The sequence below is a fragment of the Aotus nancymaae genome, unplaced genomic scaffold, assembly GCF_030222135.1.
Source record: "Aotus nancymaae isolate 86718 unplaced genomic scaffold, 86718_ANA_hifiasm-v0.15.2.pri h1tg000079l, whole genome shotgun sequence".
NCBI classification, from domain to species: Eukaryota; Metazoa; Chordata; class Mammalia; order Primates; family Aotidae; genus Aotus; species Aotus nancymaae.
Window position 1 is genome coordinate 26,876,688 of NW_026988494.1, and position 19,200 is coordinate 26,895,887.

Sequence of the window (19,200 nt, forward strand, 5' to 3'; positions counted from 1 at the left end):
AGTGCAGGCTCACAAGATCAAAGGCGGAGGGGGCTCAGGAGCAGGTTACTATCCCGGTTCTTTCTAAAGCTTCATATTCCGCCCCCCCCCCCCCCCCCCCCGCAGAGATAGTCTTGCTCTGTCACCAGGCTGGAGTGCAGTGGCACGATCTCAGCTCACTGAGAACCTCGGCCTCCCAGGTTCAAGCAATTCTGCCTCAGCCTCTCGAGTAGCTAGGATTATAGGTGTGCGCCACTATGCCCAGCTAATTTCTGTATTTTTGGTAGACACGGCATTTCGCCATGTTGGCCAGGCTGGTCTCAAACTCCTGACCTCGTGATCCACCTGCCTCGGCCTCTCAAAGTGCTGGGTGACAGGCGTGATCCCAGCTAGTTTCATCATCTTAAGCAAATAAGTCAAGGTTAAGGGCAGCAACGTGTTAAGTTACTCCAACGTAAAAGAAGACTGTGTCCAACGGGTAGCAGGTACCTGCACGTCCTCTCTCGCCAGAGTGGAGATGAACCAGGACCTGGCAGTTCTTCCCTGTCTTTTGTGGTGTCTTCTCCCACACTGCCAAGCCCCTGCCTGCTGCTATCGCGTACCTTTGGAGGAAGAACCGAGTAGAGGAACTGTTAAAACAAAAAAACAAAAAAACAATGATACCTGGGCAACACTCACTCCATTTTCATTTCCTGCAATGCTTCTGAGTTTGAAACTTTGCCTCCCTCTCTCTTGACTTTCCTCAACAAATTGCTAACAATAAGGAGTTGCATGTATACATCTGACGGCGGCAGGACTTGGAAAGCGTTTGTTTGTAGTAATCAAGAGGAAAGGAGAGGAAAAGAGTGAATAGGAGAGGGGAAAGCAAGAGAAAGAGGAAAGGAAAAGGGGGATCCGCGCAGGGACTGGTTTAGGAGTGGAGAGATGAAGAGGGTGCTCTAGAAAACAGGTTGCTATGGGTTTTTCAAGTTTTGTTTTGCAAACGTTATCCTTAGCCCAAGCTGACCCCCGTGGGCATCAGTCTTCAGCGTTTTCTCAGCCTCCTCACTAGAGCACTGGGCCTGGGCTCCAGGAAGGGCGAGTGGATAAGCTCGGCAGCTGCGAGCCTGTCTCTGGGGTGCAGTTCTTCTAAAGGCAGCCGACCACCCAAGCTCAGGGCCAGAAGCCAGCCTGGCCGTGCTCTCCCCGGCTTCTCCAGGCCCTGTGTGTTGGGGGTTCCCTGGCGAGGAAACCCTGGAGAAGCCCAGTGCTCTGGGGATTAAAATCATTAAAAAAAATACGTTGAGGCAAATTGGATCGTAGCTCATACTGCAGTTACAGGTTTTAAAAACTGGTTTCGAAGTTAAGCTGGTGACCAGATAGGGTGCCTGCTCCCACCCCCATCCCGTGTTCCACGGTCCAAGAGGTCTCGTCCTGATTTCGCAAGTGTGGAAACAGTCACGTGTTCCTTGGGACTGTGGAAAACGTGCATGTCGATGCTCACAGGGCCTGGCTCTTCAGCACTGACACGGTGGCCTTTCCTGTCTTGCTCTGGTGATCATCCCACACGACGGGATTAAGCTGTTGTTTTTGCAAAGCCCCAGGATTTTTCTAAGCATCCAAGCCGCCCGGCCGTGTCTTCGTTGGGAAATAGTCAAAGGGCTTCAAAAACTGTAGGCCGTTGCCGCGCGCAGGGCCGTCCTTGGAGGCCTTTTCTCTGGGGATGGAGTTTTAGACTCAGGGGTTTGTGACTTGACTTTCCCGACGCCTGCGTCCCTGCGGAATCGGCGGTGGCTCCGAGGCCAGACCCGGTTCCAGCGCCGCAGGGAGCATCCTCCCCGCCCTCCGCGGCCGGGTCTTCTCGACCGGGCCTGGCGGCCTTTGCAGGACGCGGGTCCTGGGGCTCCGAGGGCGGTCCGCGCGTACCCCGCGCCTCCCACAATTCCTGGCGCCCGGCCCCGCACCCGCGACTCGGCTGTCCCCGCGGCGTAAAGGGAGGCCTCGGCGGTCTTCCGACGAGGTCGGGAAAGTAGCTAGTGCACGCCCGCGTCCGCGCCCCTGCGCGCGAACGCCGGCTTCGGCCATTTCCGGCGCGGCGCCCTTCGGCAAGTTCCGCAGTCGCCTGTCGGAAATGGCTGCCGGCCGGCAGGGGGAGCGGCGGATCCGGCGCGGCCTGGAAGGCGGGCGGCCGGCAGCCAGAGCGGCTTCTGGGACGCCGACTTTCGCGCAGGCAGAGGCGGCGGCGGCGGCGGCGGCAGGTCCCTGAGGTGGAAGCCGGTAGGGCTGCTGGCGGCGCGTGAGTCCGAGGAGCGGGGGCTGCGTCTGCAAGGGCTCGTGGGAGGGTACCTGGGCTGGCCCCGAGTGCTAGGGACGCGGCGGGAGGGACCGGGTCCGCCGTGCCCAGGGGAGGCTGCTGCCCGGCTGCGGGAGGTGTGCAGCCTCCGAGCGGAGTAGGCCTGCCCGGCGGCTCGGGGGCCTGGGGAGAGGCCTCCAGGCTCTCGGCCGGGAGCGGGGAGGGCTAACGGGTCCCCGGACTGGGGCACCCCTTCCCCGCCCCCACACGCCCCCTCTCGCCCCAGTTTGAGCTGCTCAGGACGCGCCTTCACCTCTTTTCCTGGACGCTCGGCTGCAGCTGTTGAGCCGCCTCTGCTCCCTGAAGCCCTCCACCCTCTGTGGCCGCGGCGTTTGTCCGGCTGCTGGCCCCGAGCATCCTCTGTCCGGGGAGGCGCAGTGCCGGACTCCCCTACCCCTTCCCGTGCACACCCTCCCACATCTGACCCCTGTTCCCAAACGCAGTCGCCTGCTGCCCTCCCCCTGGCTCCTTTTGCCGGGCTCGCCTCCTTTCAGGAGGCACAGTCTGGGGAGCCGCTTCCTGTCCGAGGGTCCAGGTGCTGCAGGACCCTGACGCCCAGGCCCAGCTCCCCGTGGAGCCGGCCTCGCGCTGCACGGGCGGGACCGGACAGGGCTGCGCGGGGCGTGTGTGCGCGGCCGAGCTCCGAGCCCGGCTACCGGGACAGCACCGATCCCGAGCCCCTTGGAGGCGAGGCAGGGCTGCCCGGCTGCCGATGGGTGCTGCTTTCTCTTCTCCACGTTGAGCGAGAGGTTCGGCTACTCTTATTAATAAAATCTGTGTGACTCTCAGAAGACTTAAATTTTGTGGATTTTGCCCCTCCCCCGCTACCTTCGCCTCACAACCCACCCACCCCCCGCCCCCCGCCCTTCCCCGCAACCTGGATTGTTTTCCTTCCTTTTAAAAAAACTCTGAAGGCTTCATGAAGTCCTCTTGATTCTACTCTTTCGGTGGGGGAGAAAGCGCAGAACACCACATCTCCATTTTTTCCCCGTATGTGATTTACTTAAGAGGCGTCTTTAGCATTTCTTGTTACTTTGTCCTATTCTTTCTCCAGTTTCGGTAGCTTCATTTTTACTGGCTGAGCTCCCCGTGTGTTCTTTTGTTTTTAAAGGCTTTGTGTGTTGCAGCCATGCCTACTCTGCAGTTTTCGGTATTTTGTTCGGCCGTGAGTCCTGCATTCTGATACGGTGACTACCGCTGTGTCCTGTGTGCTGGGATAGTAACTGCGGGGCACAGAGTTTGGAGCGAAGCGAAGCCTTCTCAGCGACTTGGTATTTAGCAGAGGGACTTTTAAATATTCTGTGATTAAAGAAAAACCGTTTTCTTAAACTGTTATTTGGTGTGTTAAAAATACCTTCTCCTGTGGGAATTTCCCATTCTTTTGCCTGTGGGGAGCCCCAGGAATCATAAGAATTCATGAGTGTGAGAAAATCTAGCCTAAGTACTTTCTGGAAGAGTCAAAATTGTGGCTCTTCAGACTTCCTGAAACATGTGTTTAATACCCAGAGATGTGAGGTGCATTCCTACCTGAAAAATGATTGACAGGCATGTGTCTGCATCCCTCCTGCAGGGGGGAAAACCCTGTTATTAAATATTTGGTGTGTAGTTGGGATTGTAGGCCTCAGAGTTTTATTCTCAGAATAAAAAGATTTTAAGTGAACAGTTTGGAGAGAAATAAGTCAGGGGCCAGGCTGAACATGGGAAATGGATTACTAGGAGAGAGAGAAGTCCAGAGGGTGATTTGAAGCCAGAAGAATGTCTTAGACTAGAGAGAGATGGGTCCTTTTCTGCAGGGCCCTAGGCTAGCTGTGGAGTGGATGGTTATGGGTGATGAGGGGCCGCAGGAGTGATGCGGGGTGCCTGTCCCAGTTGAGACTGCTGGTCTTCTGGAGGAGGGTGCCAGGGATTCCCTGTTGGAGACGCAGGTGTTAGGAAAAAAATGAAGGTCCCACCAGATCTACTCTTGGTAAAGGTTTGAGTGCCTTTGCATGTAGTTACTCTAGAGCGAGGCAAGGAATATGAATCCAGGGCCTTTCATAACATCCTAAAATTGCCCACTCCATTCTGTTGGTTATTAAGTTTAGCTCAGAAAACTTCTGTTAAAATATTTCTATTTTATTTTTGTTTCCTCTTCATTTTCGGCAACTTTGTCTTTCAAAGACTTTCAATGATATGGCAGCTGACTAAGGGGGAAGAAAGGATTTTTCACCTTTGGAAGTTTCATGGAAATAGCGTAGTCTAGGCAGAGAGAGTTTGTGAGCTCGAGGGGGACACAGGTGGGCTCACCTGTAAGCTTCATCTTGTCTTTTCTTGCCTGAACCAGATGCACAGCCCTTTTAAATTTTCAATCATTCAGACCTCTTGGGTGATGTTACTAGGGAGAAGAGAAGCAGGATTTAAAAAACCTGTGATCTTGAAAATAGAGGAGGAGTGTGGAGACTCATTACTAACATTCTACCGTCTTCCACACTTAGGCTATAAAGCCCAGTGTAGGATGCTGCTCACATGCACCCACATGACCCATTAACATTCTGGAAGTGGAGCCATAGGAAGATGAACTGTAGAGTGCTGGAGGGTGAAAGCATCATATGCATAATATATAAGAAAACCTGCCATAGGCCAGGCCCTTGCCTGTAATCCCAGCACTTTGGGAGACTGAGGCCGGCAGATCACCTGAGGTCAGGAGTTCGAGACCAGCCTTACCAACATGGAGAAACCCTGTCTCTACTAAAAATACAAAATTAGCTGGGCGTGGTGGAGTACACCTGTAATCCCAGCTACTCTAGAGGCTGAGGCAGGAGAATCGCTTGAATCTGGGAGGTGGAGGTTGTGGTGAGCCAAGATCGCGTCATTGCACTCCATCCTGGGCAACAAGAGGGAAACTCAGTCTCAAAAAAAAAAAAAAAAAAAAGAAAGAAAACCTCTGATATACAGTCATACAAACGGAATCCGTAACTGAATGAGCGAGGCTGTATTCCAGTGAAACTATCTACAATAGCAGGGAGCTGCCACTTGCCGGTGTCTGCCCTAGAGCGCCACCCTCACACACATGCCTTTCCTTTGGCATGTTCCTTGATTTGGCTGTGTCCAATACCTTTTGGACTGGTCAGTAATATTAATGGTTAACGTCCTGGATGTTTGCCTTGTTGACTGTTTTCCCTTTCAAGCTGCTTTTTCAACTTGCCTTTAAATGTCAGCAATTTTGACTTAGTGTTTCCAGCATGGCTTTCTTTCTTTTCTTTCTTTTTTTTTTTTTTTTGAGATGGAATCTTGCTCTTTTTGCCCAGGCTAGAGTGCAATGGCACGATCTCAGCTCACTGCAACCTCTGCCTCCCAGGTTTAAGTAATTATCCTGCCTCAGCCTCCTGCGTAGCCGAGATTACAGGTACATGCCACCACACCTGACTAATTTTGTACTTTCAGTAGAGGCAGGGTTTCACCATGATGGCCAGGCTGGTCTCGAACTCCTGACCTCGGGTGATCCACCTTCCTTGGCCTCCTAAAGTGCTGGGATTACAGGCGTGAGCCAACCATGCTGGCTGGCTTCCTTTATTTCTGAAATTGAGCTGTGAAATATAAAAGCACAGTGGCTTCGAATGGAGAAAATACTTGATGGGATCCCAAATTATTGTTAATGGAGTCAGTTGAAAATTAAGGGGGGCCTTAAAGGAAAGCCTTATGCTTGAAATCTTGGAGGTGAAATGAGAAGGAGGTCTTGGGAATGGCCTTGATGCCTTGAGTAGATAGGGTGGTGAAAATTCCCCCACAGTAAAACGTGTATGTGCTCTGGGAGCAAGGCAGTTATAAGTCAGTGAGGGCCTAGAGTCTAAGAGGATCTTTGAGGTCATCTGGTCCAACCCCTTAATTTATGAGTTAACAAAGGACAAGGAGCTTATGAGTCAAGAACGAGGAATTGGGCAGTTAGAGGACCTGATGAATCACAAAGATGGTATTGATGATGGGCTGGTAAAATGTCTTAAGCCGAATTTACCCATGAAGAGTGAAGGAGGATGCCCAAGTCATAAGCTGATTTAAAGCTGGTCACGGTGGCTCACACCTATAATCCCAGCACTTTGGGAGGCTGAGGCGAGAGGATCACCTTAGGACCAGGAGTTCAAGACCAGCTTGAGCAATATCACAGTAAGTTTCTGTCTCTTAAAAAACAAATAACAAAACTGATTTATGTATGGCTTAGCAAACTTGCTTTACTTTCTCCATCTCATTCAGGGAGACCCGGGGCACTAACGATATCAGTTGCATGCCTCCACAGCATAAAATAAAAATCATGTGTTCTTGAGAGGCGGAGTTTATAATCTAGGCACTTGCATGCTAAATTGACTGTTCTGAGAATAAGTTAGCAAAATCCATCTGAAGACTGTATTTAAAAACTTTGTTTCTACATCTCTTCCCAGCCCTTATGAAAATGATGCATCTCATTTTAGGAGGGAAAGTGAGAAAGAAGAATACAAAAATCACCTATAATTTCACAATCTAGAAGTGCCTCTGTTGGTGTTTTTGCTTTAAATATTTTATGTTATACTGGATATATGGCTTTGAATCTGTATTTTTCCGCTTAACATTAGATGACGAACTTGTTTTTTCTTTTTATTTAAAACCATTGAAAAGCTTCCTAATGGTATGATAGTCATATCAGTGAGTCATGCTTTGTTTAACCTTGCTGCTAGGCTTGGACATTTAATTTATATATTTTATATAGATGATAAAGAATAATGAGGTGATTGCATCTTTTTATACAAATCTTGTTCACCTAAAATACATTCCTAGAAAGTGAAATTACTGAATCAAAGATAAAATTTTCAAGGGTTTTTTTCTTACAAATGGCAAATTACTTTTCAGTTTAGGTTTCTACTAATGCAAGAGTACCTGCCACATTGTGGCAGCCAGCATAGTTCAGACTTGTACTGTACTTTGATCACTTTATTTTAATGTTTTAGTATGAACATTCTGGAAATTAGATCTTTTTTCTCACTCATGATTCTAAAAGAATAATTTCTGGGATAGAATTACAGGAAAAGAGGATAGGCACAGTTTCAGTGTTTGTATTACTGCCAAATTGTGCTCCAGAAAGGTGTGCCAGTTTGCAGCCCCAGCAGCCAAGCGTGGGAATGTTTACCCTGGATGCTGCTTAGCACCGAATATTAAAATTTTACAATTCTTTGATGATATATAGTTGGAAAATATCACAGCATCTTATTTGAGATGTGTATTTATTTGATTGCTAGAAAGGTTAAACATAGAAACCTGTTTATCACTTGAACCCTTTTTTGTGTAACTTTTTGTTTGTATCCTTTGACCACTGTTGATTGCCTTCTTTTAATTCTGTCATGCTGCACAGGCTGCCCCCGGTTTTTAATCAAATTGAAGCTTTTTTCTTCTGAACACATAGAATCCTTGGATTCTTATGTAGTCAAATCTGTTGAACATTTCTGGATTTTACTTTTGCTTGGATTCCTGGAAAAGTGGCTGTACTTGAGATGAAATTACATGTGTGTTTTCCTTTTCTTGTTATGGTTCATTTATTATAATTAACTCTGGAATCCGTCTGGAACGTATTTTTGGATTTGGTTTGCCATGTAGTAATCTGACTTTATTTTTTTTCCAAATAGATATGTCACATTATTGAAAAATATAATGAGGTGTTCTTTAAAAAGATTGCAAGAAGGCAATATTTTAATTACAAAAGTAATATATACTGATTGTAAAATAAATTAAGACAAAAGGAAGCTTCTAAGTAAACAAGTGGTAGATACATAAGAAGCAGTATACAGGGCTGCAGGTCATCCAGACCTGGATTTGTAACTTGGTTGCTGTATTGCCTTGAACAAGTTTCCTGGCCTCAATGATCCACCAGTGCTTCATCGGTAAAGTGGAAATCACAGTACCTACTCCCATGTGGTTGATGAAGTGAGATAATATGTGTGAAATGTGTTATCTAGAGTCCTGTGTCTAGCACATTGTAAATATGAATCAGTACCAATTTTGAAAAAGCCCTCTCCTCCCCATCTTCCAAGGGTGTGCAGTGCGTTGTACTTGTGGACTTTCTGTATGAGTTAAGGGGTATTGCTGTTTGTCTTCCTTAGCTTTCTGCAATTACATTGATTCAGCTGCCATCAATCTGAATCTCCATTACCATCAATTCTTCCTTAGACTAATGGTTTGGGAGTTAGGAGTGTGTGCTGTGCATTCAAATCACCTGGAAACTCTGTCAAACTGTTGGAGTCTTTGCCCCACACCTAGGAATTCTGATTTAGTTAATGTAGCGTGGGCCTGGGTTTATTTGAAAAATTCTTGAGTTGTGAATATGATTTTTACACCAGTTAAACTGACTGGTAAGACAATACCATTTTGATTTGTGGCACATTAGCAAACTGGTGGGAAGGGAAACAGATACAGGCAATGGTTGAGACTTCTGGGTTCAGGTTTATTGCCAAGTAAACAGGTAACTTGGAATAATCAATGGCCTCATTTTCCTTGTTAATATCTATATATTGAGCAGCGGAAGGAATGATCATCACTTATTGATGAGTTCCTTTTGTATTTTGTGACTTGTCTGCTAGTGGCATTTGTGGAACACCTTGGGATTTAGAAATCTGCTCGTAAGCCCAAAGAATAACTTGTTTTCCCTTTGTAGCAGCCCTGTAATAAGGGCGGCTCAAACGCTTGTTCTCTGGTTGCATCATAGTTTTCACTCTTGAGTCAGTAGGTCAAGACACATCCAGTTTTTCACACTTCATTTTGCTTTTTAATTGCTGAGGATATTCTGTTGCACTTTCTTCATCCAGGTTAAGTTATCCAGTAAGAAACCACTGTGGTTGTTGGATTGTGAAAAACACAGGGCCTTGATCTCCTGTAACTTGAGAACTGCCTACATGTAGTTCTTACAGCTTATTCTTTATCTACAATTAGCTTCCCTGGGAGGTGCTTTTTTTTTTTTTTTAAACAGAAGAGAGAAATCAGTGATAGTGTGGGAAATGCATTTTAGTGCTTATTAATATACTTCCTGATTTCATGAACTAGGTGCTATCATGCCTTGACAGGCTGTTTGTCATGCCTGTACTTAGTAAGGAAATCGGGAAATGATGCTCTTTTAGGTTGTTAGTACTTAAAAACAAAACAATCCTGTGAAATACTGCTTCCAACGACCTCACTGAAAGGGTTTCCTGTGCAGAACTCTCTTTACCTAATTGGAAGAGCTCCTGGTGATGGTGGCAATGTGGCAGCAGCATACAGACAGCTCTGTAGAACCCACACTTGGGTTGTCATGGAACTCGGCCACTACATGAGCCCATTTTGACCTAAATGAAAAAGAAAATATTATAAGCACAGATATACAGGTGAGTCATAGGCACGCTGGCAAGCATACTTTGTTTTGAGTATGTTGTTCTCTTTAGCAGGTAAATACTTTGAATATAGTGTTGGTTTTGGGTTTTGGAGGAATATTATGTGTTTCAATTATAATCATTATTCATGGTTACAGTGGAGCCGCAGTGTTATGGAGAATGTAAAAATAATATACGTGATAGGCGTGTGTGTGCCTGCTCGCACTGTTACTTGAATTAATACAGACATTGGAACGCAATTAAGGCATTAAAGGTTAGAGCCTTAGAGTCAGCTTGCTTTGGTTTGGATTCTCATTTCCCCACTTAATATGGACGACCTATGGCAAATGACAGCCTCTGTGCTTTGGTTTCTTCATGTACAGAACAGGAATTAACAGTAAACCTGCTTCACGGGATTGTTGTGAGGATTAAGTGAGTGTGTTGAGGAATATGTGGTAATAGGTTTAGCTGGCATACAGCAAGCATTCAATACCTGTTAGCTATTACCCTAATTATTTAAGCTATTAGAGGCCATTGAAGGTTTCATTGGGAACATCTGGAAAGCGTCTAGCCTCTTTCTCGCCCACTCCTCTCTTCATTCCTTCCACGTGGAAGGCATAATAGCCAGATGGACCAGCGGCTCCCTTTTCCCACTGCACCTCCTGTTTCTCGGGGTGAGTGTTTTAGTGTTGTCATTTAACGTTTTTTCTTTCTTTTAGCGCTGCATTGTAGTCTGATAATTTTCTGCATGTAAAAAAAATTACAGTTTTATTAAAAGACGAGAAAGAAGACCTAAATAGAGACATAGCCCAGATCCGCGATGGGAAGTTTCAGTATCAGTGTTTTAGTTTTATAAGGAAAAAAGTCGTCCGTAGGATGGTTGTTATATCAACAAACTCTTGAAAGCAAGGCCGTGAGTAATGTTCCTGCTGATTATCTCGGTTTGCTGTTGTGATAAGGGATGTGAGAAGAGGAGGGCCCTAGTCCATGGAGGTGAAGGGGAACACCAGCACGTGCACAGTTGTGGTTTGGAACTCTGAGCCCTGACTTCTCAGCCCACTGTTCAGACTCTCGAACAGAGTGATTTACGTGACAGCTTTCCAGGGCTACAGCTTGTTTCAGCCCTCCAGTCAGTAGCTAGCAGATGGAGACTTCTACTTTGCTTCTGTCAGCAAAAATGTCTGATTAGGAAAAACAGTAAAAGGTAGGATGCTGGCCACAATCTGAATGGTACATCTCTGTATTCAACTGTTTTATATTTTTTTTCTCTCGGGAGAAGACGCTGTCATGACCCCCTTCTAGTCATAGAAGACACGTGCTTGCTGCCATTGGACCTTTGAGGTGTAGATGTCTGTGTTTCTGACCACCGGAAAAGGGATATCAGGAGGGAGGCAAAGAAGGGAAAAGTGAATTTGAGAGTCATCCAGTATCAGCTAACCAAAGCTCATTGGCAAGTTCGGGGAGGTGAAGACGGAAGAGATTTAGGACAAGCCTGCGGGAACAGCTACCTTTAGGGAGTGGTGAAAAGGGGTCAGAGAAAGAGAATCAGGAGAGGGCATGGGTGAGGACTGTAAAATGCAGACTGACTTGATATGAGGTGCACAGCGTGGGTGAGAATGGCAGGACACTTTGATATGAGAAATGAAGGTGTAAGTGGAGAGAATTTTTATGCTTCTGGATAAGATTATATTAAAATACTTAAGACTTCGCTGCTGAAATGCAATATAATGGGATTCTTTTTATATTTCTGAAGTCTAGCCCTAATACTGTGTTAAGTATTTTTGTGTCTATATTCATGAGATTTTTTGTAGGTTTTGTTTTTGTTTTTGTTTTTTTAGACAGGGTCTCTCTCTGTCAGCCAGGTGTGATCATACTTCACTGTAATTTCTACTTCTTGGGTGCAGGTGATCCTCCCACCTCAGCCTCTCCAGTAGCTGGGATCATACCTGGCTAATATAAATTTTTGTTTTTTTGGTAGAGATGGGGTCTTACTAGGTTGTTAGGGCTGGTCTCAAGCCATCCTCTCCCCTTAGCCTCCCAGAGTGTTGGGATTACAGACGTGAGCCACTGCACCTGGCTGTAGTTTTCTCTTTTTTTTTTTATGGTACTGTCTTTGGCTTTAGTGTCATGGTAATGCTAGGTTTATAAAATGAACTGGGAAGCGTTCCCTCCTCTGGAAGAGACAGTGTAGAATAGGTGTTTATTTTTCTTTAAATGTTTAGTAGAATTCTTCAGTGAAACCATTTGGGGCTGGAGATTTCTTTTTTGGGATTCTTTTTTTTTTTTTGAGACAGTCTCACTCTGTCACCAGGTTGGAGTGCAGTGGTATGATCTCAGCTCACTGTAACCTCTGACTCCCGGGTTTAAGCAATTCTCCTGCCTCAGCCTCCCAAGTAGCTGGGACTAAAGGCACACACCGCCACGCCCTGTGAATTTTTATATTTTTAGTAGAGATGAGGTTTCATCATGTTGGCCAGGATGGTCTTGATATCCTGACCTTGTGATCCTCCCGCCTTGGCCTCCCAAAGTGCTAGGATTACAGGCATGAGCCACCGTGCCTGGCCCTTTTTTGGGATTTTTAAAAGTATGAAGTCAATTTACTTGATAGTTATAAAACTGTTGGATGAGTTATGGTATTTTGTATTTTTCAAGGAGTTGGTCCATTTCACTGAAGTGTGTAGAGTTATGTAGCCTGCAGGAACTGTAGTAGTAGCCTCTGTTTCATTCCTACTATTGGTAATTTGTGTCTTTTCTATTTGTTGTTCTTGCATGTTTGTCAAACTGATGACAAACCCCTTTGTTTTCTTGCTTTTTCTCTTCTGCTTTTGTTTTTGATTTAATTGATTTCTGCTCTTTAGGTTTGTTTTGTTTTTTTGGGGGGGGGGTTCTTGAAGGAGGAACATAGGGTATTGATTCGAGACTTTTCTTCAGTGCAAGAATTCATGCATAAATTTTCCTCTTAGCACTGTTTTAGCCATGTTTCCATTTTTTTTCCTTCCATCTATAGTAACTTATTTAATTTGTGCAGTAACCCTGGTGGTAGGTAGAGATTTTTAGCATCACTTTACAAAGGAGGAAATGAGCTCATAGAGATATATAACATTCCCAAATTCTCAAGGCTGAGCTGCGTCCTGAGCCAGGTAGTCTAGCTGCAGGTCCATATGGCCATCCAGCTGCCTCCTGGCGCTGAAGTCTCTCTCTGTATCTTACCTGTATTCAATACAATGTATTATTTGTTAGTGGATTCATTAACAGATTACCTTGAGAGCCATGGGAAACACTTATAGTATGAGGTAAGAGGACTAGGTCCCAGCAAAGCAGAAAGGGAGGATGAGTCAGGGAAGTGGTTGGGACACTAAAAAAACACAGCTTCGTGGAAATGCAGGGGAGAATTGAGAGTTTGTAGGATGAGGAAGTGATCCATGATAATGATTTATTTAACAAATATTTATAGAGTGTGTATAGTGTGCTGGACACTGGGCTGGGTGCTGGCCATGCAGCAGTGATCCAGGCACACAGAGTTCCTCCCCTGGAGGATTAAGCTTTGGTGGGGAAGGGAAGGAATTAAAAGATATTAGGAAGGAAATCAATGGGTTGGTGCTAGAGAGCGTCAGGGCGTGAGAAAGGCAACTTTACCTGGGAATGCCAGGAAAAGTTGAGACCTGAAGGATGAGAAAGAATCTGCCAGGCAGAAGCCTGGAGAAGAACATTTCAGACGAAACAGGTATGAAGTTTTGAGAGTGAGAAGCTTGGCACGGTCGAGGAGGTGAGAGGAGGCCTGTTCGGCTGAAGCTGAGAGAGCAAGAGGAAGAGCGATAGAACTGAGAGGAGTCTGGAGGGCCTGGCAGTCAGTGGAGAGGGGAGGCATGGTCTGACTCACGTTTCTAGGCTGTCCTGGTTGCTGTGTGTGGAGTGCGTTGTGGGGCAGGAACGGAGGCCAGCTGGCAAGTTAAGCGCGAAATGCCATGGCAGGTGACTGAGAATGAGTTAGACATATACATTGTATTTGGAATAAAAAAATTCCTGAAGGTTGCTCCTTAGCTTTGTTTGACATTTATTTCTAGAGGCTGATATATTTATTTTCATTTTCCGGAGAATCACAGAAGAGATTCTGAGAGTTTTCTTTTTCTTTTGTGCTTGAAATAATTTAGCTGTTTAGGAAGGAATGCTCATGTGATTGGACATGGATGATGCTTTTGCCTGGCTCCCATAAAAGAGATGGGAACTTAGTGGGTATGCATTCTTTGGAATCATTGTTGAATTATTGGTGTTTGTGAGAACATTTGTTTCTACTCTCAGCTCTGCTTATAGGTAAGTTGATAGCACTAGAAATATTAGACTAAGTATAGTCAGTCTCCAAATGACTTTTTAAAACCCTCTGTTTAGACTCTGTATGTAATGTCTGTTCGAATTTTTGGTATGGAAATTTCAACCTAGGCAAAAGCAGAGAGCCTAATGTCATAAGCCCCCATGGGTGCCCATTATTTAGTGGCAGTGGCAGTGGCAGTCAGCTCATGGCCGATCTTGAGTTCCTTTCTACCTTCAAACGCTCCCCGCACCCTCATCCTGTTTATTTTGAAGCAAATCCCAAGTACATCATTTCATCTGTCGACATCTCAGTATATACTTCCAACAAGTAAGAACTTTGCCATGCTTTAGTGTTTGGTTTTATTCCCGCTTAGAGCACGTAAATAGGTAACGTCTGTCTGGATGGTTTGCCTGCGAGAGTCCCTGTGTATACCTCTTGTCCTGGTGTATTTATTAATAGCCCCCCTTTCCACTTCAAAGAGTCTCTGTTTGGACAGTAAATTCTTCGGTCACTTTATATACTTAAGAGAAGTCTTTTCAGAGGGGACAGTAAATAAGTTATTTAATAGCACTTTCTTGAGTATTTTTCTAATAGCGTGTCACTATTCTGTTTTGTTTTGTTTTTAATCAAGAGATCAAGCCCTGGAGGTTCACTCTTTCAAGAAATTGTGTGCTGAAGTATAATGCTACACAAGTCAGAGGAAGGATCCCAAAACACATGGTGAAGAAGGAATGAGTCAGCTTGATTGCTGTGATTACGCCTTCTTTTCTTTTTCTTCCTTTCTGTTGTTTCTTTATTATGATTTGGTCATGAGTGCGAAGAATATTCTTTTGAAAGCAACAAGAAATTTAAACATTTGAATCACAAGGATAATGTAAATTTGGATATTTGGGCAGCTGTTAATTATCCAAGTTTCGATTATTCAAATACTTAAACCTTTTAGTAATATTGTCATCAACTTTAGGTCTGATGTCTTGTCAGATGTTCTTTCTAATGGACGCAGTGACTCACGCCATCATTTCCCTCCTCTCATTCTTTGCTTTTAGCTGATTGTAATATCCCCTTTTCTTAGAAATTGTTGTTATAATTTATTGATAGATTAAAATTGAATATCAGATGTTGCAATGAAATTTAATCAACTTAAAAAAAGTTAGATTGTTTCAAGAAATTTTTATTCTGAAAAATAATAAAAATTATGATTATAAACATGGTAAGAAGGAGAGAAGATGATCACACTTTTAATAGTTAAACATCTTTGACAGAGGTAGAAGCTATAGAGTGATTGTGCCTCTGTGAAGTCCTACTCATTTTATGCTGCCTGTACCCTTGTTGTTTGTTTATATCTTATCTCTTAGGCTAAAGGAAGTTCCATGAGGTCAAGGATTATACATCCTGGATTCTCCCACAGTTACACTTAGCGTGTCTTAGCCTTGTTAAGAGTATGGTGAATATTGTTTGGAAGAATGAATAAAGAAAGCAGCAATATTCCCTGGTATAGGATATTATGATTTGCTTCTAGCTGTGTTGAATTTGAAGGAAAGCAAGTAGCAATCCTCTGTAGCCAGTGGCAGTGAGACCTGGTGAGAGGGCGGGGCCGGGAGTGTCATTGGGGGACTGAGTCGCCTCAGTGCCCTCCCACCCACCGCACTTTGTATTACAGCAATGTGGTGCATTGCCGTCTCCGTGTACCTATCTCCATCTGAGAAGATTAGGAAACCAAGGTCTGAGAGCAAATCTGTCAGCAGAGAATGAGAACGAATGCCTCTCATTTCTAAGTATAGTGTTCTTTCTAAAAGAGCAAGTTACTATTTATATTTTAAGAAAGAGCACATGATGTCTGCTAATGGAAGATAAATGAGAAGCAAACTGGGAAATACATTTTGTCTCAGGATTACTGCATCTACTACTGGATAAAGATCAAAAGAGTTCTCTTCAACCCCTTTCAGCTCTACATTGAACAAATTGAGCTTTTCAGAGTTTTTTTTTGTTGTTGTTAAGTATTTCCAAAGAAGATGGGTTAGGAGTAAACATAAGCTACCCAGGTTGGATAGGAAGATATTTCTCTTCATATGAAGATGATGTTCAGGTGTGGAATAGGATAAGAAATTGAGACTGTGGACGTCTTTGCCCCATGAATTTAGTTGGTCATCATGTTATAGGCTGTGATGCTGCTCTATATGCAGTTACATAAGAAGTGGGGAGGGGGGGTGTAAACTGCAGCTTTTGGAGGCACTTAGCCTTTTATTTCCCCAAGTAAAATACTCATACCAAACAACAAAACAACATCTCTACATTGGCATAATGTTCTTTGCGACACACACCAGTGTTCCAGCCATTGTTCCATCTAAGATTTAAGCATTTTCTAGAAATGTATGATGGCGGGGGGTGTTGAATGTAATCTCATCAAGACTGACGTGGTTCTCTTTCTTTTGCAGGCCCAATTGTTGGCAAAGACATCAGTAAGAAGCTGGCATTTATTTCTGTTCTAACCCATTACTATATAACCAAATAGACACTATGCATATTTGTTGGTCAGCAAAACCAAGAAATAAGAGCTATGGCAGTTGAAACAGTCTGTCTGATTCCAGGGTGTTTTTCCTGGGTTTCATCATCAGATATCTCCTCCCTTTCATCTCAGCAAGAATGTGGCACCTTTTACCTTTTGATAAAGATTAAGGACATGTTCTTTGGTCAACAGCCAAAACTTAAAATCTGCTATAATAGGGTCAGAGACTGTTTCAGCTGCAGCTGAGGAAAATGAAATTTCCATTTTATTTGGTGCCTTGTCCAGGGAGCGCAGGCACTCTTCCTGAAACGTGTCAGTGAAACAGAGATCGTTTTGTGGAATAGCAACCCATGGTTATGGCGAGTGACCCGACGTGATCTGGCGGGCAGGCCGCAGAGGACTCATGACGGGCTATACCATGCTGCGGAATGGGGGTGCGGGGAACGGAGGTCAGACTTGCATGCTGCGCTGGTCCAACCGCATACGCCTCACGTGGCTCAGCTTCACGCTCTTCGTCATCCTGGTGTTCTTCCCGCTCATCGCCCACTATTACCTCACCACTCTGGATGAGGCCGACGAGGCTGGCAAACGGATTTTTGGCCCCCGGGTAGGGAACGAGCTGTGTGAGGTGAAGCACGTGCTGGATCTGTGCCGCATCCGCGAGTCAGTGAGCGAAGAGCTCCTGCAGCTGGAGGCCAAGCGCCAAGAGCTGAACAGTGAGATCGCCAAGCTGAATCTAAAGATTGAAGCCTGTAAGAAGAGCATCGAGAACGCCAAGCAGGACCTGCTGCAACTGAAGAATGTCATCAGCCAGACCGAGCATTCCTACAAGGAGCTCATGGCCCAGAACCAGCCCAAACTGTCCCTGCCCATCCGACTGCTCCCGGAGAAAGACGACGCCGGCCTCCCTCCCCCGAAGGCCACCCGGGGCTGCCGGCTGCACAACTGCTTCGATTATTCCCGTTGCCCTCTTACCTCTGGCTTCCCAGTCTACGTCTATGACATTGACCAGTTTGTCTTTGGCAGCTACCTGGATCCCTTGGTCAAGCAGGCTGTTCAGGCCACAGCACGAGCTAACGTATATGTTACAGAAAACGCAGACATTGCCTGCCTTTACGTGGTCCTAGTGGGAGAGATGCAGGAGCCAGTGGTGCTGCGGCCTGCCGAGCTGGAGAAGCAGTTGTATTCCCTGCCGTACTGGCGGACGGATGGACACAACCATGTCATCATCAATCTGTCGCGTAAGTCAGATACACAGAACCTCCTGTATAATGTCAGTACTGGCCGTGCCATGGTGGCCCAGTCCACCTTCTATGCTGTCCAGTACAGACCTGGCTTTGACTTGGTTGTGTCGCCACTGGTCCATGCCATGTCTGAGCCCAACTTCATGGAAATCCCACCGCAGGTGCCGGTGAAGCGGAAATACCTCTTCACCTTCCAGGGGGAGAAGATTGAGTCTCTGAGGTCTAGCCTTCAGGAGGCCCGCTCCTTCGAAGAGGAAATGGAGGGCGACCCTCCCGCCGACTACGATGACCGCATCATTGCCACCCTGAAGGCAGTGCAGGACAGCAAGCTAGATCAGGTCCTGGTGGAATTCACCTGCAAAAACCAGCCCAAACCCAGCCTGCCGACTGAGTGGGCGCTGTGTGGGGAGCGGGAGGACCGCTTGGAATTGCTGAAGCTCTCCACTTTTGCCCTCATCATCACCCCCGGGGACCCTCGCTTAATTATTTCCTCTGGATGTGCCACGAGGCTCTTTGAAGCCCTGGAAGTTGGTGCCGTCCCGGTGGTGCTGGGGGAGCAGGTCCAGCTTCCGTACCAGGACATGCTGCAGTGGAACGAGGCGGCCCTGGTGGTGCCCAAGCCCCGCGTTACCGAGGTTCATTTCCTGCTCAGAAGCCTCTCCGACAGTGACCTCCTGGCTATGAGGCGGCAAGGCCGCTTTCTCTGGGAGACTTACTTCTCCACCGCTGATAGTATTTTTAATACTGTGCTGGCTATGATTAGGACTCGCATCCAGATCCCAGCTGCTCCCATCCGGGAAGAGGCAGCAGCTGAGATCCCCCACCGTTCAGGCAAGGCGGCTGGAACCGACCCCAACATGGCCGACAACGGGGACCTGGACCTGGGGCCAGTGGAGACGGAGCCTCCCTATGCCTCTCCCAGATACCTCCGCAACTTCACGCTGACTGTCACTGACTTTTACCGCAGCTGGAACTCCGCTCCCGGGCCTTTCCATCTTTTCCCCCACACTCCCTTTGACCCTGTGTTGCCCTCAGAGGCCAAATTCTTGGGCTCAGGGACTGGATTTCGGCCTATTGGCGGCGGAGCTGGGGGTTCTGGCAAGGAGTTTCAGGCTGCCCTTGGAGGCAATGTTCCCCGAGAGCAGTTCACAGTGGTGATGTTGACTTACGAGCGGGAGGAAGTGCTTATGAACTCTTTAGAGAGGCTGAACGGCCTCCCTTACCTGAACAAGGTGGTGGTGGTGTGGAATTCTCCCAAGCTACCATCAGAGGACCTTTTGTGGCCTGACATTGGTGTCCCCATCATGGTAATAGGAAAACAAGCAGTTCGTTTTGCTGCATGAAATAGCATTTCACTCTTAATCCCTTTTGCATCTTCCTTCACTTTAGCAGTTGTAAGTTCTAGCAGAGAAGAATACACACATACTTTTAAAAAGCCTGTATAGATTCCTTTCTTCCTGAAGTGTTTGCTTGCTGCTCTTTCAAGCCTT

General features: G+C 46.1%; 1 protein-coding gene across 3 annotated transcripts in view; it reads left to right on the forward strand.

Moving 5' to 3' along the window:
* The first annotated feature begins 2,172 nt into the window (after nucleotides 1–2,172).
* The window catches only part of EXTL3 (exostosin like glycosyltransferase 3), a 50,829-nt gene continuing 33,801 nt past the window's right edge, over nucleotides 2,173–19,200 (forward strand). Inside the window, exons 1-2 of one of the 3 annotated variants that reach the window (XM_012435184.3) lie at nucleotides 2,173–2,235; nucleotides 16,396–19,017. In XM_012435184.3, the coding sequence (XP_012290607.1) occupies nucleotides 16,870–19,017 (2,148 nt within the window). In that variant the 5' untranslated portion in view covers nucleotides 2,173–2,235; nucleotides 16,396–16,869. Of the gene's footprint in view, nucleotides 2,236–3,482; nucleotides 3,583–12,261; nucleotides 14,711–16,395; nucleotides 19,018–19,200 lie in introns of those variants that run through there. The other 2 variants (XM_012435186.3, XM_012435183.3) reach the window with 2 other exon arrangements.